Genomic DNA, 22,536 nt, shown 5'->3' on the forward strand with positions numbered 1-22,536 from the left:
TACAGTGTTACTAGGGACACAGACCTCTCCTCTCCAGCTCTGTGTCCCTCCTAACATTTTTGTCCTTATGAAGTCCACAGAATGTAGTGTGACAGCATGGCGTTTGCTATTCCAGTATAATCGCCTTAGTTATTGAGTACTTTTGATGATTCTTTTTGGTCTTGGCCAAGGGTGAAAGGATATGTAAGTTTGTGAGTATGTATATATTGCACAATTTTTTTTGTTCAAAAACTTCAAAATTCAATGTGAAACTTATTTGTAGGAAGTTAATTCTGGTTAAGTTCTCCACCATCCTAATTACTCATATACTCTGTGTAACTTCAAGAAATGTATTTTTAGGAAACACTGTAGGCTAGAGCTGGCTTTGACATTATTGATATATTTTCTTGTCATTGAACTCATGTGGCTCCAGATGTGCCTATTATCCCTCCAGTCACAGTGAAAGCAACCCAAGGACCAGTTTGATATTCTGAATTTCTCCTGATACTTTTATTTCGGTGCCTATTTCAATATTTGTTGAGTGCTGAGGTGACAACCATAACATTTCCCTCTGATTTCTGAACTGATTGTGTAATAGACATAAGAGTCAAATCATAATTGTGTCAAGGATCCAAATATCAGTTCTATTGCTGGTAGAGTTAGAGGATGTGGCTTTTACTGCAGTAAAATTGGGCTTCTTTATAATTTTTCCTTTGAATTAAACTCACCTACTCAGCAACAGTTAGAAGAGCCAGAAAACTGCAGGCCTTCTTCCATAAGGGCAGAGTTTACTGTGGTAAGGATTACTGCATGGGACTGCCTAAAGGAGAACTCACAAGCCTTGTAGAAAGAAATAGAGTAAAAGGCAGGTCACCTGGGAATAGTGACTATCTAATTACGAAATGTAGAACTAGGGTATCAGACCCTTACTACAGCACCAAGCAGATGAATCACTGCAGGAAAATGAATAAAGGAGACATGGTCAAAGTGTTACTCCAAAATGATCTCTTCTGGGGAATGGGGAGGAAATGTTCTCGTGGAGTCGTGGGGGCAGGGAAATGGATTCCCCTCTGTAAGACGGAGTGCACTATTTGTGTTCAATGCTTGTTTGATTGACTGACCCATAATTAAAATGAGAAACAAATACTGAAAGAAGCATAATTACAGTTTTGCTTATATGGATCTGGTGGTTGACGGAAAGTAAAATATACAGTACATTACATAAATTATTGTAAGTGGGAAGACAGGCATGTGCAGTACAATTGGCTCAGGTTGTGTATTTCTTTTTTTATTTCTTTTTTTTTTAGCAATATCCATCCTATCTTAGAAATGTCTCCTGGATCCCTATATTACATAAATTATTATAAGTGGGAAGACAGGCAGTACAATTGTGTGCAGTACAATTGGCAAACAATTGGCTCATGTTCTGTGTTTTTTTTTATTTTTTGTTTTTTAGCAATATCCATCCTATCTTAGGAATGTCTCCTGGCTCCCTCTTCACCTCTCTAGCCATTTGTCCACCCACTGGACCCCTGGTACAATACAAGTATAATTGTGCCACTCATTAGCTGAATTTCTTCTCTGCTAATTCCCCATCCCCAGTGCTCAAGAATGTAGAGAAGGCCCCAGTCTGCATCTTGAACCTATACATGTGTCCATTGCTCTAGCCACCTTGCACTTTTCACCTTCTCCTAAATACTCTGTGCTCTTCTAATGACCATACCAATGGATATGCTGTTTCTTCTAATTAGCATTTCATTCCTCCCTTTGGAGGTAAACTATTCATAACTCAAGACACATTTTAAGTATGACCTCCTGTATGGAACCTTCTCTTATGCCCAGGGTCAGTTATTCCCTCTTCTGTGTGCCTATATCACCTACCAAACACTTACTACACTGGTAATTATTTGCTTGTGCATACCTTCTCAACAACAATGATAGCTAACACTTCTATGGCTGGGAACTGGGCCAAGAACTTTATTGTATTCCTGCCTCACAGCAACTCTATGAAATATGTACTATAATTATTCCCATTTTGTAGATTAGGGAAAGAAGGGTTAGAGAAGTTAAGTAATAAGCTAGAGTTCCATAGATTTAGATAAGTTTCAGAGCTGGCTGTCAAACCCGCATCTGTCTGATTGAAAGCTTTTCTCATCACAGTTCATAATGTAAGTCCACTGTTCAACCAGGCAGAGTGCCCTGTTAACATGAATCCGTTGTCAGGGCCTGGCACATAGCAGGCATTCAAAATTTTTTAGCTTTACAATTTCTTTTTTTCTGTAAAATGTCAGCTAATGATTTATACTTACAAGGTTGCCATGTGACTTAAGTGCATTCAGCACTGAACACATTACCTGGTGCATAGTAGGCACCTGTGAATCTTTACTTTTTAAGTGAATAAACAAAAATGTAACTTTTATTGTAATGCAGTTGACAGCAATTCAGTCTTTAGGATACCATTAGCTTTCTAGTGATTTCAGTGAAGCGTGGTTTTCCGGGCCATTCTTCTGTGGACGGAGGCAGCTTCCCTCACCAGGATGCTGGCTGTTTATTTTCCAAGTGACAAGTTGATTTACTATTTTCCTTCTCATCACTTTCAAGAAGCATCTGCAGGCTAGTGAGTGACCCAGGCAGTGTGGAAAAGTCCATTTATTTCTCTGCTGCATCTTTCCTACGGAGAGTCTGAGGATAAGGGTTGGAAATGGCCTCAGGAAGTCAGATTTCTTGTGTATTTTCTTTTGTAGTGCAGGATTGCTCAGGGCAACACAATGTCCTGTCTGCTGGTACACTCTGCTTTTAAAATACCTGTGTGATGGGATGTGTCAGGTAAAGAATTTTGTTGTTTGTCCTTGGGGGATGGCTCTGCAGCTTGATCTCTCTTAATGCTTTCTTTGGCCCTAAAATACATTGTAAGGGAAATGAGACAGGGAGAGCCAAGAGTGCAGTTCACTTGTGCAATCTTTTGCCTTTTAACACAATCATTCTGTTCCTCCCTAAATTCTAGCAGGAAATGTCATTAAGTGTACAATAGAATTCACTCCACTAAAAGAATTTCTACTTTCCCCTCATTTTTGCAAATATGATCATCTCACAGCTCAGCAGATAACTTGGATGTCTGCTCACAGCCTCCTAAGAGGCTCTTAGAGGTAGGTGTTCCTGTTCAGTGTATTGGATTCTTAGCAGGTTGGATAGTAAGGAAACAGACTTGTAGAGGAACGAACTCATACTTGCCTTGTTCTTTTGCCAGCGAAATACTCAAATTGCTGTTTTAGCTCAATATACCTTTCAGCACTGAGGGTATATGCAGCCCCTCCATCCCCCAGGAATGAGTAGAACTGTGCAATCGTGGACTTACTCCCTAGACGTTTCTTTCTGCAGTTGTGTACCCTTTTGCCTTGGACCCATTACTTCTTTTGTCATTACTGAGGCTTCTTTGCCTGGAAAGCACTGGCCAGAATTGGGTGATCTGTGAGTTCACGACTTGAGAACCTCCAACCTCTGATTGCAGTTGCACTGGTGGAAAAGGCACAATATAGCCCCTGCTGGGTTTGTCTTCACAGAGAGTAAATGAGTTCACAGGCTGGCCACAAGACCACAGGCCATCTCTTTGCCTAGCAGGCAAGGCAATGGTAGCCCACGTGTTTTTGTGCCTCATTAGTTTCCAGGTGGGCCAGGCCAGGATGGGCAGCCAGGTTATCTTTGCATGAATACAGACTAAAGTACTGCACTGTGCTGCTGTACGAGACCAATTTGAAGGACAAAGGCTGCATGCTACAATGAGAACAATTTCGCTGTGTCTCTGAGGCTCATCATCAGGAAGCTGGCTTCCACTCCTTTCTGGAGCTCAGCAGGTGTTCTTCACGGGACCACTGGCTACAGCCACTTCAGAGGGGTCAGCATTTTAACGGGCTCTTCTAAGTATCTAAAAATTCCATTTCTAAGGCTCTCTGTTGGAGGTAAAGACTGTTATCTTCTCAGATTGGCTTTTTTCAGCTTGTTGTTGAGAATTTGGAAAGAAAGTCAACCTACTCCCCTACTTGCCTGCTTTGTTTCCTGCTGCCTACCAGGGCTCTTGTCTACCATTGTCAGTAGTTTTACCTTTCAACAGGTTGAACCTCATGCAGCTGCAGAATATCAGATATAGGGTGCTAGGCATCTGCTTTGGGAATCTGAGTTCCTGGCAAAGTAGTGGTATGGTGTAGTAGGAAAAGCAATGGAATGAAAATCATAGCGTTACAGTTTTGGAAATGGCACTCTGTAGTACCTTGTATGACCCCTGTAAACTCTATGTGTCTCTATTTCCTTACATTGGTGTAATCATAGTAAAATGACCTCACAGAACATTGAGAGAATACAAATAATGATTAAGAAGGCATTTGGAAATCCATGACATGTCTAGATGCATGTAAATACCTGCTTGCAAATGGCCCTAGAATCCTTCTTTATCAATGTCTGCCATGTTTTCATTTTCAGTCCTTTCTTGACTAATTCTTTGTCTTTTTCTGCCAAATTTTGCCTTTGGTCTTTGGCTTTCCAATGATTGCACTTGGATCTTAGGTATCCACACTTTGGTTTCCTCCTGTGTTCTCTGGCTTGCTGTGCCTCTGCCTCTCTTAGATTGTTCTGCTAGGAACTTCTGCTTACATTCTTGCCCAGTGAAGTGTAAACCTCACTATATCCAGGAACTATATGAACATCTAGGCTGAACCAGTTCCAGGCAACCCCTGAAAAAGTAGTTCAAATGTATTTCTAAAATATTATGCAATCTCTTAAAAATACAGGTTGAATCCTTCTATCCCTCTCAGTAAAATTATGCAATGGTTCCCCATAACTTATAGAAGTTCAAATTTTTTGCCCTCAAAGCTCAGTTTGGGTTTTTAAGACACCAAACCATTAGGAATGGCAGGCCTAATTAAACAGTTACATGCATTTTCCTCACACTTCTTAGATTGCATAGTAATAAAATATAACACTGAGTATTTTAATCTGCTTTGGAATTTCTCAGAGAAATAGAGTGATTATTATATAAATTGTAAGTTGGGTGTCTTTTAGGGGGAAAGAGGTGAAGAACAGAATTAAGTAAATGCTTATTAATACTAAGTATATATCAGTATTGAATTAACCAGCCATTTGAAAGATCAGTACTTCATATATCTTATACAAACTGATTTAAAATCTTGAGTTATACATATCTAGATTGCATCTAGTGTTTAATCAATTGGACACTTACGAATAATGGATAAATGATTTGTTGTCATACAGAGTTGAGCTTTGCTTTTCATGCAGTGAGAATAATACTTTTCATTTTTACACTTATGCAATTGATTGTAAGCTTTGGGATGATATAATTTAAATGGATCTAAACAGTCCATTAGCTATGTCAGTGCCTCCTCTCTTGCCAAGCTATAGTTTTGTGCTAAGCTGTTGTGTACTGTGTTACATAATCCCCTGCATTCATTTTCTCCACCCGTTTAGCTTGAATAAATACAAGGTGACTGCATTGTCTCTTCAACCTACTTCTCAGTATAAACACCAAGTATAAAAAACAGATTTTTGGGTGCTATTTTGTTTTTTCTAATGGAGGATTCAAAGGATTGAATAAGGTTAGAAATGCATGTTTGTCACTATTTGGTTTTGCCCCTTTTAGTTACCCTTACTGTCAACTTAGTATGGTTTTCAAGGTGATAAGAGAGTGGTTGAGTCTCAGCTACTGGAAGGAAATTAAGATAGATTGGAGGTCTTAGAAGAAAAATCATGTCAGTTGTGCACGTGGACAAAACAATGATTTCTTCAAGTTTCTCTTTTTTTTTCTCCTTCTCCTTTCTAGCCCTTGATTTGCTCTTTTAAAGACTGGGTTATTGGGAGGCAGAGCTTGCAGTGAGTCGAGATCGCGCCACTGCACTCCAGCCTGGGGGACAGAGCGAGACTCTGTCTCAAGAAAAAAAAAAAGGACTGGGTTATGCATTGCTAGTGCCTCTTACCCCATAACATGTAGGGGAAAATTATTCCATCACTTGAAAATGATATACATTTGCTTATGTAGGATACGATTCAGAGAGAAGCTTTCAGTTGTCTATTGTTTGTTGACCAATGGAGGAGATATCCCAACATGGTAATGCTGATCTTGGTAGCCTCCTCTGACTCAGGGAAGAGGTAAACTGAGAAAATTCTTCATTGGATGAAAAGATTGGGAAGGTTGTGAATGGTTACAGCAATTTCTGTTAAATATTTGCAAAGGAAGGCACTTGGCCACATAAAATCTTCGTCGGTATAGTTACATGGAGATTAGCATAAATATGCATGTGATTTGCATAGGCCTTTTCTTCCTCACGTTGGTTTTAGTCCTTATTTATTTATGGTGATATTCTCTTCTCTACACTGATGCCATTTTTTCCCCTATGGCCTCCCACATAAAAGATGTGTGTTTGCTTTAAATACAGATCTAGGGGATGAAAGGGAAACATTTCTTTTGGTGAATGAGTGATTCATGTAAGGTGAGAGGAACTGGTTTCTGGCTCAATTTATTCAAAGTTTGTGGTGGTTTTTCAGTCAATGCACAGTTCCATGGAATCATCTGTGGCCTTTGACAAGACAAGTAGGAGCATCTGGAATATCCAGAGTGATGGGCAAAGGGAAGATAATGAATATTTAGACTAAGAAAAGACCAGACGTGCCCCAAGCCCAGAGTACCACAAACTAACTGTGATGTCTCGGGCAACTCACTTATTTCTAGTCATCAATTTCTTCCTTAATAAAATAAGGGCATTAAATCAGGCCATCTCTAAAATCCCTTATAGCTCTAAAATTTATTATTTTGACAGACTCCTTGCTCTAATTATATAAAAAATATTAAGCACCATGTAGCACATTAAATAATATCTGGTGCCTTGCTGTTCTGTGTCAAACTTTTCCCCTTTGAAGGGTACTGGATGATTAATTTAAGCTTCTCTTTATAGGCACTACTTTCCTTGCTCATTTTTCTCAGTTCAGTGGGCACACAAGGTATAACTTAAATGTTTATAGAAGACACCCATTAATATACCACTTGCGGTGCCAAGGACATGCACAGTAGTTGGCTTTGTGGACATCCATGTCTGTAGAAAAAGAGCTTAGTTGTGATAACGCCATTTGATTTGTCACCTTCTACTCTAGATCAGGGTCACCTCCAGGTCTCCTGAGCAGGGGCTTGTCCAGTTGCAGTTTAACAAAGACGTTTCTTCAGAAATGAGGGGAGAGATCATGACAATAGACAGAACATTTGGGGAGTGGATAGATCTACTTCAAACACGCAGACGGTGTTGAATTTTCTGCTTTATTATTTTTGGGGGGCTATTTCTGCTAAAATCCAGCATGAGTTATGGGCTAACTACTTACACATGTGCAAGCTACCCTGTGAGCATTTATAGGTGAACAGGTCTCTTTTGCTTATACCAATGTGTGTGCAAGCAGACATATGCAGGTAGATATATATGACTGGGCTGCTCTGAAACACACAAGAGAAACTTGATCTCTTCTTTAACTCCCTGGAGTATGAAGCTGAGGCTGACGTTTTAATGATGTCATAATGCTAAGATTAATTTAACAATATGTAGTGGGTAGTAGTCTTTTCACATTATAAAATATCTCCTTTTTACAGCTCTTACTTTATGATGAAAAAATATTTATTTTGCCTAAGAAATTTACCTGGGGCTGTAATGGTTAACACAGATCTGAGTTGAAGTGGACTTGGCTTTGGTTAATAAGCCTGGAGTGTAGTTCCGGCAAGGAAAATAGAATTCTCTCAACCTTATTTTGTAGCCTCCAATCTTTAGAGGGAAACTGTATATCTCAACTATTGTTGCCATTTTCTTTTAGTAATGAGGTGCTTTTGATAGCTTTTGACCAACTCTGGTATGAAGTAGACCATTCTAAGTAAGGCTATCTGTCAAGAAGACAAATGGAAGGTCATAATACTGTGTGTCAAAATTATAGCTCGAATCAACAAATAATTAAATAAAATATATTTCACCCTCTTACCTTGACAAATATACCTTTAAAACTACTTGGAAAGCCAAGCTCAAATTTAGAATTTTTGGATTCCTTGGAGTTCTGCATTGGGAAATAGCAGCACAAGGGGAACCAGCCAACCCCTAGTCCTCAGCCCATGGTCTACTCCCTTCTCTTCCCACCTTTGGCTTTGTCCTATATCATGAAGGGTCTGGTATGAATGCATGTGGTTGCCCCAGCCTAATGGAGAAGCCCTATCCACATCTCTGCAAATAGTCTCCCACGGCTACTCCTCAGACCTTGCAATATGTATGGTTTGCCTTTAGAAAGATGGATCGAGGGCTGGGTGCAGTGGCTCACGCCTGTAATCCTAACACTTTGGGAGGCCAAGGCAGGCAGATCACAAAGTCAAGAGATTGAGACCATCCTGGCCAACATGGTGAAACCCTGTCTCTACTAAAAATACAGAAGTTAGTCGGGCGAGTTGTCACACACCTGTAGTCCCAGCTACTTGGGAGGCTGAGGCAGGAGAATCACTTGAACCCGGGAGGCGGAGGTTGCAGTGAGCCGAGATCACACCACTGCACTCCAGCCTGGTGACAGAGCAAGACTCAATAAAAAAAAAAAAAAAAAAAAAGAAAGGAAATAAAAAGAAAAAAGAAAGAAAGATGGATCCAGGGAAGAGGCCTGCACAAGCCCTGAAAAACAGGCTTAAGGCTTCTTGGGTGGGCAATTACAGGGTCCCAGTCTATGAAATATTGTCTTGAAAGAGTATATGGGCTCCAGTAGAATGTGATCTTGGCCCCATGGAACTCTAGTTCTGTGGGGAAGGATAGTTCTGTGGGGAAGAAGAGAATGCCATCCTGGCCCTGTGAAACCCTAGTTCTGTGGCCATAAGATAGTCAAACCAGCGTCTTCTAAAACAGGATACCCTAGAGCAGAGAGTCTTGAGTTTAACAGTGGTATTGCTGTCTTATCAAAACATATCAAATTAATTCTCTTCCCCTCTCCTTACCTGCTGTATCACCTGCTCAGGTCCAACCTCCTACTTAACAACCCAGCCATGTTCCACGGGGCTTAGGACTGTACTATAGAAACCAAAGTTAGCTGAGTTATTGACAGATGAAAATCAGAGCCAGATCTTTCAGGGTAATTTATTTTTAGTTATTGGTCAATAAAAGCTACCTGGAGCTAAAGAGTCCTTTGTCAGAACAGTTAATTATCCATTCTAAACCAGTTCTTCTACAAGCATTTAAAAGCAATTTCTGAAGCAAAAGCAACTCGAGCCTCACTTGATCATTTTGCATGAAACCTCCCTTTAGGTTTTTCTTGAGAAAATTCGAAGGAAAGGCAGCAATCTCTTTTGCACCATCTTGTTTTGTCTTCTACCCTCGTGTGACACGTCGTTTCTCTGCAGTCACCCCTGCTGCTAGTTTCCCTGGTGTTTCGATATAGGACTTGCAGAAGAATTGAAGGGAGTGCTGTGTTGGTATCAGCACAAGAACGGGGCAGTGCCCCTGCGGTGTGTTCTCTTTGGTATTTGCATAGATCTGACTCTTGCCAGACAAGTGTTGATTGCTTTCCTCTTTTCTTTTCCTATAGCTCGAGAGGAGAATGTGGCCACTTTCCGAGGCTCAGAGTATCTGTGCTACGACCTGTCTCAGAACCCGATCCAGAGCAGTAGTGATGAAATCACCCTCTCCTTTAAGACCTGGCAGCGTAACGGCCTCATCCTGCACACGGGCAAGTCGGCTGACTATGTCAACCTGGCTCTGAAGGATGGTGCGGTCTCCTTGGTCATTAACCTGGGGTCCGGGGCCTTTGAGGCCATTGTGGAGCCAGTGAATGGAAAATTCAACGACAACGCCTGGCATGATGTCAAAGTGACACGCAACCTCCGGCAGGTAATGGCTGAGGGGAGAGAATTCCTGGAAGGCTCATCTTAGGTGGCTGGGTAGTAAATTTGTGAAGCAGGTAATGGGTGTGAGGTGGAGAGGGGTAGAGATTCAGGGATGGAGATGTTAACGTCTAACTTTCTCCCAGTCTTCGCAATTTCACGTGGAAAATTATTAAAATATGTTTCTCCACATACTTCAATTCTCCCTCTGTGCTTGTTATTTAAGAAAAAAAACTCAGTTGTATAGATAATAAAAGTTGTAAGTACTTTCATTCCTTTTATTCTGCTTTCCTTTGATCATTTTCTTAATTACATTTGAATGTTATCGTATTATTGTTAAATTCAATTAGGGACGGCATTTTGTTTCTGCAGCTTCGTAGATTTTCCTCATTCTTTGAATATATGTTTTTCTTTTTAATTAAGTTGGCCATTGCCACGATGCCATAATTTTAATTCCTTCCAGAAAAAGTCTTCCTTTTCCTCTTTTAATTTACTACCCTTTCACAACTATTTTTTTCTTTTATGTGAACCTCTAGCTTTGGAATTAATTAGCCGGGATCTTTCTGAATTCCTCTGTTTCTCTGTTCTTGATGCGGTGGTCCTACTCTATTGCCCCTGTCTCTCCCTCCGAGACTCTTCAGTTGACTGGGAGGCCTGGAAAGTGGAAGGACCCAAATAAAAAAGTCAACTTTGGAGCAGCCTTTCCTGGTTCTGTCCGTGCTTGGGAACTCCCATCGCTTGCCGATTCTAAGCAGGCACCTCCGTCAGGTGACAACATTCTCAGAAAGCCTTAGCCAAGTGAAGTTGTTTTCAATTTCATGACTAATAATAATGATAACAATAATAATACCTCATCAGCTCACAGCAGTAAAAGAAAACCGTTTCCTATAAAAATCAAAGTCTGTGCTGAGACCGCCTTTTCCAGGTTGCCATTTTCGCTTGGTTTTTCTATTTGCGAATCTGTCGTTAAACCCAGTTGGATGGCATCCAGGCTTTATTAACCAGAAAACACTATACTTTCTGAAGTGCTTATCAAAAAGTGCTTACCAAATTTTCTTCTGCCACATGATTGATTTAATGCCTTCTAATGTCAATGTGAAAGCGTAAGAAATGATAGGTGTTTGCCTATGTTTTCTGTTTGATAAAAGTGTAACTCCTTACGAATACTAAACAAATGGTATAGGCTGGCACACATTTGAAACACATTTCCACACTTAGGTATGTCAAGGAAGCCATCCTGTTGGGAGATTACATTTATCTCAGGTAAAAATGCCAAATGACACAAGACTTTAAGAGTCCCCAATCATCTTGACTTTCATGAATCTGATATTTTTGAATCATTGTTCTATGTTTTTCCTCCAAGGCCAAAGAACCCTATTGCTAATATCTTCTTTCGTCATTCCCCATCCATACTTACCCAGGAGAGAACGTCTCAACTGTCAAGAGAACCCAAATCAAATATCCATTTGCTAACACATAAGGGTTTGTTGCATGAGAGCTGCAGAGACTAGACCTAAAAGTGAAATACAACCTTTTGCTAGTTTTGATTGGCAGGTACAAAATAACACGCTTTAGGCATTAATCAGTGGAGGAGAGACTTTTCATGTACTTCAGAGCACAATCAGGTCATGATTCTCACCAATTTGTTTCTCTACCTCTCTCCCACCACCCTTCCTTGCCATTCTGGAATGATTCCAATTCTCCTGTGAAAGGCTCACTTTTGTTTCTACTAAAAACACTTTTCTAAAATAGTATCAGGCACACTTAAGTCCTTTAAATGGAGAGAGGATAAACCAAACTGTAATTCAAATATTGTTTGTGCTGTTTTAATCAGAGCAGCTAGAGGAAAACTACCCTGGATGTTTTTCCCACCCCTGCCCTTCATGTTCTAAGGCCCAACTCTGCTCTGTGCCCTTGGGCAAGCCGTTTGACCTTTCTCCACCACAGTCTCCATTTGCAAAATGGTGATTACAATCTTCCGCAGCCATGTGTGGTGGCTAAATATGCAAAGCACCTTATGTTCCAGAAGGATTATGAGCTCATCCATGGTCTGGGTATAGACGTGCTGTGACGTGCACATGATCTACAGGCTGAGCATTCTGTTTCAAAGGTGACTGCATCTGTCTGGCGCCAAGGATGCAGCTAAGTGCAATTCTCTGTTCTAGACAGGGATACAGAGGCCCTACAGTGTTGGGGGTATTTCTTGGCAGAGGGAGTATTAATCTTCTGTGAGAAAGTGAACCTAAAATTGAACCTCATTGAAATTCTGACTAAATTTTGCATCCAAATGCAGTTTATTGAAAGAGGAAAATCTCTGAAAAGCAAAGTTGATTTTGCAAATGCAATTATTTTAATGTGAATAATATAAGATTATTATTTTGCCCATTAAAATAATATTTATAACATCTATTTGAGTTCCCTAGGATACATTTGAATGGTGGGACCTTCCTGTCTATTTCACTTAAACTATAAAGAGCTCCATAAATATTTGACAACAAACTTATAGCAGCCTTATTCATATTTTTGGTAAGATTGAATGGCTTTTATGACAAAAATTCATTGAGTAAAGTTTACCTGGGGTTTCCCGGAGTACTTATTACCAAATGGAGCAGAAGTCTCCTCATTTCTTCCTTCATGATCATCTATTCATGGTTTTGCCTTTAAGCCAGGTCAGGACAAAGGCCAGGTATTTTATTATGGCTTACAATTAAAGGAAGGAATGTGGACTACCTGTATCTATTGCAAACTATAACTGGGATTAGGGACCAAGGTAGTGAGGAATTTGTGTGTTTGTATGTGGTAGTGGGGTGGTAATTGGTCCTTAACCTTGCCCGAGTCCAAGGTCATGGCCATAACTTTCATTGCTTTACCTCTATGTGTTAACTTTTGTTAAATCACAAACACAAAACTGAGGTTACCAGTCTTCCAGTCTTCCAGAGGGTTTTTCTAATCATGTTTAACCTGCCAGTCTTCCCTGCTATCCATACAATAAATTACATAGAAGCTTGAAAAGCATTGTTCAAGAGGAATTGGGGGAGAGAGATTCCAAAGCATTCTGGCCAAGTAAACAAATTAATGACCTTATTGAGTAATAAAGAAGATTCTAACTTTTTTTGATACATTCTATTAATTCTAAACTGAAGGAAAAATGTTTCTCTCTGGTTGCACACATCCACAAAAATCAAATAGGCTGTAGATGTTTAATTATCTATGGAAACCTAGAGTACACTACATAAGGCAGACTTTCTATGCTAGGTTTGATCTGTAAATGCTTTAAGTTTTTTCCTTTTTGGGAGGATGTCATGATCATTTATCCACATTGTAGTCATAGTCAGATGTGAAAAAAATAAACCCCAAAATATTTGTATTTCAGTTCTTTGTATCTGTTTATCTACATGTGGAATGGTACCTGTTGGGGGTCTTTCCTTTTGGAAGAGGTGGAATGGGTTTGTGTTAGAGGGTGGGAAGGGAGTGGGCGGTGTCCATTCAGAAAGCCCTTGGGAAGTAAGTATGGTGCTAATTCTAACGGGTGAGGTCTGGTCTGAGAGAGATTTGGAAGAAGCAGGGAGCTGCAATGGCATGTAAACTGCAGCTCCTTTTCTGGCTGTGCCCCAGGTGGCATGGTTTTCCATAGAGTCCTGGTCTCATTGTCTTCCCCCCACTCTCTTTTTCTGTGTCGGGTGCCTTTTTTTTGAGAAACTAACACAAGATCATTCATGCAATGTGTCATTTTACTAACCGAGTAATGTACTAACACCCTAACGACTCATCTTTGTTTTTAGTTTTTTTAATTAACAATCGTTCTGTTCACAATTTTTAATTTCCTTTCTTCCCCCTTCTCCGCAAAGCACTCAGGCATCGGACACGCTATGGTAAACAAACTACATTGTCTGGTAGATATCATTCTTATTGTCTCTTTTTTTGGGTTTGCCGTGTGTTGCCCCCCTTTTCCTCTCCAACCCCCCCTTTTATCCTCTTTAGACTAATTTCTTCTTTTAAGATTTTGTTACATTAAATGCAAGCCTTTCTTTTTCTTAAAAAAAAAATGGAAGGGGATGCACTTGTCCTAAAAATGATATTTGGTTGAATTTTGTGGGGAAGGTTTCCTTTTCTCTAGTTTTCAATTTTTTTCCCCAAAAAAATGCTTTTTTTTTTTTTTAAATCTCCATTTGGCTAAATTTATTTTCTTTTGTTTTCTTATTTTACAACTTCCAAGTTACATACTAGGGACAACAGAGATTTATAGTGAGAACTTCCTTCTTTCTGTGCCTTCCTCTCCCTCTCACTCTTCCTCTTTTCTTTTTTTCTCCTTTCCCACTCCTTAGTCCCTTTTCTCTTTCCCTTTTATATGGCCACGGCTGCCACAGGTGATCTGGGGAGGAAAGTACTCAACTTCCTAGACTCTTTCTTACCCTTCTTTTACCTTACTCCCCTACCGTGGCCAAAAGGATATCCACCAATTATGTTCTCCATACAAACTCTGCATGGCATGTTCCTGTCTCGTGAATTTTCCTACCTGCATCAGAATTTGTTTCCTCATTTTCCTCCTCATTACTAACAACCTACCAATCATCAACCCAATTTCAGTTTCTTCTCTTTTATTTTTCCCCACTCTTCATTCTCCTTTCATCTTTCATATATTTGGGGGTTGGGTTTGGACTTTTTCTTTTCTTTTCTTTTCTTTTATTTAGTAAGGGAGGTGGCAGGCAGAGAAAAGACTACCTTTTAGTTTTGAATGCTTTTTTTTTTACTTCTATCTTGTTCTTCGGTTTGTTCAATGCATGTAAGTGTGAAGTGGATTTTGATTCTTTCCCTAATTTCTCCCCACCCTTTCCCAGTTTTGTTTTTCTTCCGCCTTCTCTCTTGGTTCCAGATAATTTCTGCATGGGTGTATCGGTGTATGGTGTGTGCATGCTTTGAGGCCCCATCGTTTCTCTCTGCCCTCTGCTCCTTTCATGGATGTTGGGTAAAAGGGTGCTATTTCTTTTCTGTGGGCATTATTATTTTTATTGTTTTGGTTATTATTCCTCATCATTCATTTTATTGTTGTTGTTAGAGTTGCCTTTTTGGTTTGGGTCATTTCTTCTCTTGGAGGTGGTGATGGGAGCCAAGGGAGGGTAGGGATTGCTGTCCTGGGGCAGTCCATGGCATGTATCATCCATGACCATATCAGAATCAAGACCCTTCTCCTTCCATCCCTGAATGCATGTTTGTCAGTGTGGTGTGAGCCAAAAAAATATTAATAACAATAAAGATAAAAGAAAAGAAAAAAGAAAAGAAAAGAAAAAAGGAAAAATAAAACCATCAACAACCAAAGACCAACCCCTAACAAATTTCATCATCAAATGTCTTCTTTGCTGTTTTTCACTACCACCATGAATAACAATCATGTAAGAAATAAACAATCATTTTAGCAATGAACTGAGACAAGTGATATCGTCTGAGGATGGTTCCATTTTCTAGCCTGACTGTGTAAAGATTGCAATGGGTAGAACAAGGTGCCCAGCTTGGAAATTCTAACAAAGTCATCCATGAGTCTGCAGGGAAATACTGAAGGCTTGAGACCCAGGGAGGCAGACCAGAAAATGGAACTTGGCTGCACATACCAAAATCAAATCAAATTAGAAAGTATATCTCATGAAAATCTTAATGAAAGTGATGCCACAAGTAGGGGAAGCCACTGGGTTATGATAGGATCGTAAGGTCATTGTTGGGATTTTTTTTGTCCCTATGTCCCTCCACCAGGTGACAATCTCTGTGGATGGCATTCTTACCACGACGGGCTACACTCAAGAGGACTATACCATGCTGGGCTCGGATGACTTCTTCTATGTGGGAGGAAGCCCAAGTACCGCTGACTTGCCTGGCTCCCCTGTCAGCAACAACTTCATGGGCTGCCTTAAAGAGGTAAAGTTCACCCAATTCTATTTAATGCACCAAGTGATTGTTTCATTTATAAACAAATGACATGTCTAAATCAATGGCTGGATCTGTCCTCAAATCTATGAGATGATAGATTACAGCAGAAACAACCTTGAACTTGGAAGTAGGTGTCCTACGTTTTCATTCCCGCTTAAGCTGGTTGCATGACTTGGGGTTTGTCAATTTAGTACAGTATTAGTCTGTTTTCATGCTGCTGATAAAGACATACCCAAGACTGGGTAATTTATAAAGAAAAGAGGTTTAATTGATTCACAGTTCCACATATCTGGGGAGGTCTCACAATCATGGCAGAAGGCAAGGAGGAGCAAGTCACATCTTACATGGTGGCAGGGAAGAAAAACTTGTGCAGAGGAACTCCTCTTTAATAAAACCATCAGATCTTATGAGACTTATTCACTATCATGAGAACAGCATGGGAAAGACCTGACCCCATGGTTTAATTACCTCCCACTGGCTCCCTCCCACGACATGTGGGAATTGTGGGAGCTACAATTCAAGATGAAATTTGGGTGGGGACACAGCCAAACCATGTCAAGTACCCTGTAGTTCTATTTCCTCATCTAACAAATGGAAGCTCTTATCCCACAGATGGCTGTGTTTATAAATTAAATGCAGTCACACAGGTGAAAGGCCATTGAAATCACAAGGAACTAGATGAGTGCAAAGTTTGATTTTGTGATTTTGACCTGGCAAATAGGAAAACTCTAGCTAAAAGTGGCTCAATCTGTTGTTGTGTACCCTGTCTAAAATATAACATATGTATTATTTTACCTTCACTAAGCCTGGTGTTCCCAAGGGTCTCATATTTGAGACGGAAGAAAATTCTTATAATGTGACATTAAGGCTCAGAAGACTGGTTTTTTTCCTTTTCTTTTTCTTCTTCCCTGAGAGCTAGTAGCTGTGAAAAAACAGTGGGACTTTGCCACTACTTGTTTATTACCATTGTAGCTGATGTATTGAGACCTCTTTCTGAGAGCAAAGGAGCTTCAGCCAAGTGTAAGTTCAACCTCTAAGGTCAATTGTTGAGGCAAAAAGAATCAGACTTAATTTGGTAGAGCTCTTTCAGAACACTGTGGCATCAAAGCAGTGCACTGCACATTTTAAGCTAAGCTTCATTGCCGAAGATATCTATACCATCTCCCTGGGGATGTTACTTGAGAAGCAAACAGTGTTCCTTCTTGTAGATAACAATCCCTTGTGACATCTTATGAGTCTCCTCTCGGGGCATATGTTTTATTCTTATTATGGTTATTTGAAATTTGTTGAGTATCATTTGTATATGAGATGGCACTGTCCATGCATTCATTCATGCCACTGCCCTGTGAGCCTTGTCCAGGCAGGAATTGTGTCTGTTAGGCATGGCACATGGTAGACGCATAATAAGGATTTGTTTGTCTATTTATCCGATAATCATTGGGTACCTTTTTTGTGCTGTAACTAAATTTGGTGGCTCTTTTTAAGCCATGATCTCCATGCTCCAAGGCTTTGCCTTGTAGGAAGGGAGATGAGATCAGTGAGTGAATAAGTATAGCATAGGAGTGCATGTGTTCAGTGGCACATACTAAATGCTCTAATTGAGTAGAGGAAACATAAATTTTAGGTGGAAGTCAGTTTTAGAGAAGGAGTGACATTTGAGGCACTCCTTGTTGTAATAAATCATGTGTGAATTGAGAGGAAGGGGTAGAAAAGAGAGACATAATAAAGGAGAGAAAATCCAATTATAGCTTTGTGTTGTACTCAGCCTGTAGGACAAAATAAGAGGAGCACCCAAAGAGTGCTATTATCTCTCTGCAGGATGTTACCTAGGCTTCTGCTGGCTTCAGAGATTTCATCGTCATTTCTGATGGAATTATGGTAGGCATAGAGCCCTTCCTCCCTGGGATTTACTCCTATTTGGATAGAATAAAGGTATAGACTATGCACTGTCTAGTGAACCCTGAAAGACTCTTAAACACTGTTAAATCACACTACATTGGAATTGCACTCTCATCAGAAAAAGACTGCAACATTCTTGTTACCAAGGACATGTCTCAGGAATGAATGAGGCATTGGTTGCTGTGGAGTGCTCATTCAGTTTTGTAGTGCAACAGTCCTGTGCATGGAGTCTCTCCAAGACAGAATTTAGGTCTTGCCTTTAGGATTAATTTTCTCCTACACACAATTATATTGAGCTACCTCTCCATTATATACTTAGAGACAATGGAGCAATTTCCCAACCATGAATCTTCTATCTATTAATCAGGAAGGATGCCCTGAAAATTTTGAAACAAGTCTCATAAAAACACAAAGGTGTCTCTGATGACTTTATCCATGTGGAAACTAAAGAAAATAAAATACACAGACACACACACACACACACACACACACACACACACACACACACACACACATTTTTGCTCTCCAGATAGAGAGCAGAAAGCTTCGAAAGTCTGTCAGAATCATTCTGCATAGCTTAAAAGGTAAAGGCAGTTCTGAAAAACAGTGTCAATAATAGAAATAACTATAATCAGTGATGTCAATATATCCTTATCTTAGCTAGCAGCACAAATATGCATTTAAATTCAGACCAAGTTAGAAAAAGGAAAGTTCAAAACACTAACGGAAATGATAGGCAAAGCTAGAACTTGGTAAACTCCTGCCCCGTCTGTTTTCCCTGTACAGCGTGATAGTCTTTCTAAGGGACTCGGAAGTCTTCTTATTTGTCTGAGTACTTTGAACAGATCACTTTGAGTCTAACGTAGTGCTGGCATATTATTTCTTTGCATTTAATAATTACACTTCACTTTTCTGTGGGCAGGTCTATGGAGATACTTCTCTTGTTCTTGGTATTTGTTTTTGATAAATCAGTAAACAGCAAAGGCTATGTTAGGATTCAGCTACCTGATAAACCCCACTCACCCACTTAAACCATAGAACAGTCTTTAATTATTTCACAATCTCTTCTTCCCCTTCCTTTTCCTCTTGCTGCCTTAAAAAAAATCTTCTCTTGCCATTTGTGGCTTTAAGTTGTCCTAAATGAAACAAGGTGATTTTATGTGTAATTTTCTTCAAATTAGGGACATGGCAAAGGGCCTATGCAATTTCTGCTCCAGATCATCAATATTTCTTTGTGTGTGGCACAAAATAGGTTTTGTCTTTGGGACTGTAGTTACTTCACACCTAAAAGCTAAGTTCTGGCTCCATGATTGTGCCAAAGGGACTGGATATTACTTGTGTGCGTACTTCCTAACTTCATACCAGTGTAAAAGCCACAACAAAGCGTCCACATTGTCATCAAACTATGATGGTTCTCTACACACCTTAGTTATCAATATAAGATTTGTGTCCACTTAACTATCACGAAGTCAGCATCTTGTTCCTTTTCGTGTTTTCACATTTTAGTGTGTCTGTCTCATGTTTGTTCTTGTTGTGTCCCCAGCTCCTAGAATGGTTCTTGGCACTTAGTGGCTCTCAGTCAATATTTGCTGAGTGAAATCACATGATTGTACATTAATAAATATCTTTCCTAAATGAATGCTTTTAGGTACTATTGACCACTTGACTTTCCTGGGATGACTAAAGAACATCTTGACATGGCAGTGGTTGAATCTTTCAAGAATCTTCTCTCCCTCCCCCTGAGCTATCAGATATGAGAAAAAGATTATATTAAAAGCCTCAGCAAGGCTAAGAGGAATGATTGGAAGTTCCTCTATGAAAAATGGGTTAGAAAAGGCTGTGAGGGAGACATCATAGTATAACGAAAAGAATACTGGGCTTCAGATCAGAAAATCTGCTTAAGAATGCTAACTTTATCACTGGCTATATAATAAGACCACTGATCTTACTCCAGTCTCAGTTTTCTAACCCACAACAAGGAGATAATAAAACTTCTGTTGCATTCTTAAGAAAAAAATGAAATGATGTACATAAAAGTGAAATCATACAGCATTACAAAATACAATGTTTTTGCTTATAATAATTATTAAGGATTATATATGGCCTTATATAAAATAGTTTACAAATAGAAATATAAGTGTCAGTGAATATCCATTAACATATGGAATATCTATATTTCTCATATTAGCAAATCATTGTCAGGAAAAAAAACCCATTATTCTGAGGTTTGCCCTACATAAATTCTCTCATAGTGCAAAAATAGGGATAACTCATCCCGCCTGCCCTCAATGATTACTTTGTTTTTTGCCTTTGGTCATTTATTTGACACTATGTTTTCCTTTATTAAAATGTGAATTCCATGAGAACAGAGGTCTTATTTGCTTACAAATATTTCCCCAGCACCTAGAATGGACCCTGACATTAAAAAAAATGCACTCAATAAGTATGACTGGAATAAATAAATAAATGAATGTGATAACCTCATGGAGCTCTGAAATCTGGTGGAGGTTAGATGAGCAATGTGTAAGTCCAGACTGCTATTAAAAAGTATCATAGGCTGAGTGGCTTATAAACAACAGAAATTTATTTCTCACTGTTCTGGAGGCTGGACGTCCAAGAACAGTGTGCCAGCCTGGTCAGGTTCTGGTGAGGGTCCTCTTCTGGGTTGCAAATTGCTGTTTTCTTATTGTGTTCTCACATGGAAAAAAGAGGATAAGAGTTCTCTAGGGTCCCTTTTATAAGGGCACCAATCCCACTCATGAGGGACCTTCATGACCTGACTACCTCCCAGAGGCCCCACCTCCTAAAACTGTCACATTGTGGGTTAGAATTTCCATAAATGAACTTTGGAGAACACAAACATTCAGTGCATAGCAAACAATATATCCCCCAAACCTATAATATGCGAAGGACTGTGCTAAAATATAAATATGAGTCAAACATGTTTCCTGCTTTAGAGGAACTCACATTAGTGGGGAGAGGCAGACACACGGATAATTGCAATAAATAGCAGTTAATGCACAACATGAGGCATTCTTAGTTACAATGTGGCTGCTGAGGAGAAGGACCTAATACATCCTGGGGTTCAGGGAGTATCCCAAGGTGAGGTGCTTGAAGCCAAGTAGAAGTGAGCATGGAAGCATGGGGAGAGAGGTGCTCCAGGATGAGGGGCAGGGTGAGCAAAGGCATGGAGGTAGAGCATGTTCTGGTGTCTGGGTGAAGAACTTACAAACAGCTTGCTAATTTCAAGGCCCAAATTATAAGACTGGGAGCTTTGGACTGGTAGCTGCAGTTAGGTAGGGACCATTTCATAGAAGCCTTTATTTCATGCTATACCCTTGGACTTTGTTCTCTAGGTAACGGGGGAGCCATTGAAGGACCTTAAGCAGCAGAACATGGTCAGATTGGCATCTTACCCATCAGGCCTTCATTCTTTGAGGAGTAATGTTAATTCATCTACCACTTTCCCCTGATGTATGTTTTTGTCCTAGGAAGTTGAAGATCAGGGATAGAAATGGTGGTCCCTTGGCCAGGTGCGGTGGCTTACGCCTGTAATCCCAGCACTTTGGGAGGCCAAGGTGGGTGGATCACGAGGTCGGGAGATTGATACTGTCCTGGCTGACACGGTGAAACCCCATCTCTACTAAAAATACAAAATCAAAATTAGCTGGGTGTGGTAGCGGGCACCTGTAGTCCCAGCTACTTGAGAGGCTGAGGCAGGAGAATGGTGTGAACCCGGGAGGCGCAGCTTGCAGTGAGCCGAGATCGCACCACTGCACTCCAGCCTGGGCGACAGAGTGAGACTCCGTCTCAAAAAAAAAAAAAAAAAAAAAAGGAAAAAGAAAAAAAAGAAAGAAAAGGTGGTCCCCTGAGCTTCGGCATTAGATTGGCGCCTGCCTCTCTGAATTTTAACATTACTGCAGAAAACTGCTTCCTTCTGACTCCCATTTCAGTTTCCAAAAACCCTCCCTGAGAGGACATGCATTTCTCTTTTCTTCTGTCCTTGGCATTACTGAGCTGTTCAATGACAAATGAAATACAGGAAGGCCGAGCCAAGACTGAGTTACATGAGTAGGGTCCCCATCAGGCTACTCAAGCCCATCACAGTTTCCTCCCACGTGTTGGACCTTCTGTGTAGTTTGATTTGGTTATTTCCACACCATCCTCTTTTCTCCTCAATCTGACACTCCTCCATTTTCCCAAGTGGAGAAGCGAAAGTGCCACTGAGACCTCTGGGACAGGCTGGACTCTCTCATCTCTCTTTTCTCATGGCATCTCTAATGGGGAGGAAGGAAAAGCAGGAGAATTGGGAGAATAGAACACATATTTAAAGGAAAAAGGATTGGATAGAACATCATTGTGCACATTACATTCCACATCCCTTTGTGATTATTAGCCATTTAAAACCGAATGGAGTTTTGCAGCCAGAGATAGTCTCTGAACAGATGATTAATGGCTTAATCTGTAATAACTTTACATTTTATAGAACCCTGATAGGCGTCCACATCTGGTGAGCCAAGCTATTTAAGGCTGTGTTAATTCTGTTAATTGCTATACGTTTATTTGAATTGCTGGCACCTGCGGGCTTTGGGATAATGTGTTTGTTGTTGCTTTTTTTCTTCTTTAAAAAAAATACTCATTTTATTTTACCCTGTCTTGCTTGCTGTCTCTTGTTGCTATCTCTCATGCTATCACTTAATTTCTTCTCTGGATTTTCTTTTGGGTTGTCCTCTTTCTTCCTTACTCATTTTCCTCCCTCCTCCCCATCTCCGTTCCGTTTTTCTCTAATTCGTTTGTTTCCCAAGCTGTTGTTTTGGTAGCCTTCCTGATTTCTCAGGTGGTGATAAATGTCTCTG

General features: G+C 40.1%; 1 protein-coding gene across 36 annotated transcripts in view; it reads left to right on the top strand.

Moving 5' to 3' along the window:
• The window catches only part of NRXN3 (neurexin 3), a 1,705,132-nt gene that overhangs the window by 466,542 nt on the left and 1,216,054 nt on the right, over positions 1 to 22,536 (top strand). For 22 of the 36 annotated variants that reach the window (XR_010130801.1, XR_010130802.1, XM_055361096.2 and 19 more), the window contains 3 exons: positions 9,568 to 9,869; positions 13,711 to 13,734; positions 15,608 to 15,769. Coding sequence is in view for 33 of the 36 variants with exons in the window: in XM_055361096.2 (XP_055217071.1) it covers positions 9,568 to 9,869; positions 13,711 to 13,734; positions 15,608 to 15,769 (488 nt within the window). In the remaining 3 variants the exon portion in view is untranslated. The remainder of the gene's footprint in view (positions 1 to 9,567; positions 9,870 to 13,710; positions 13,735 to 15,607; positions 15,770 to 22,536) is intronic. The other 14 variants (XR_010130803.1, XM_055361100.2, XM_019009962.4 and 11 more) reach the window with 1 other exon arrangement.

Source organism: Gorilla gorilla, chromosome 15 (assembly GCF_029281585.2).
Source record: "Gorilla gorilla gorilla isolate KB3781 chromosome 15, NHGRI_mGorGor1-v2.1_pri, whole genome shotgun sequence".
Classification (NCBI taxonomy): Eukaryota; Metazoa; Chordata; class Mammalia; order Primates; family Hominidae; genus Gorilla; species Gorilla gorilla.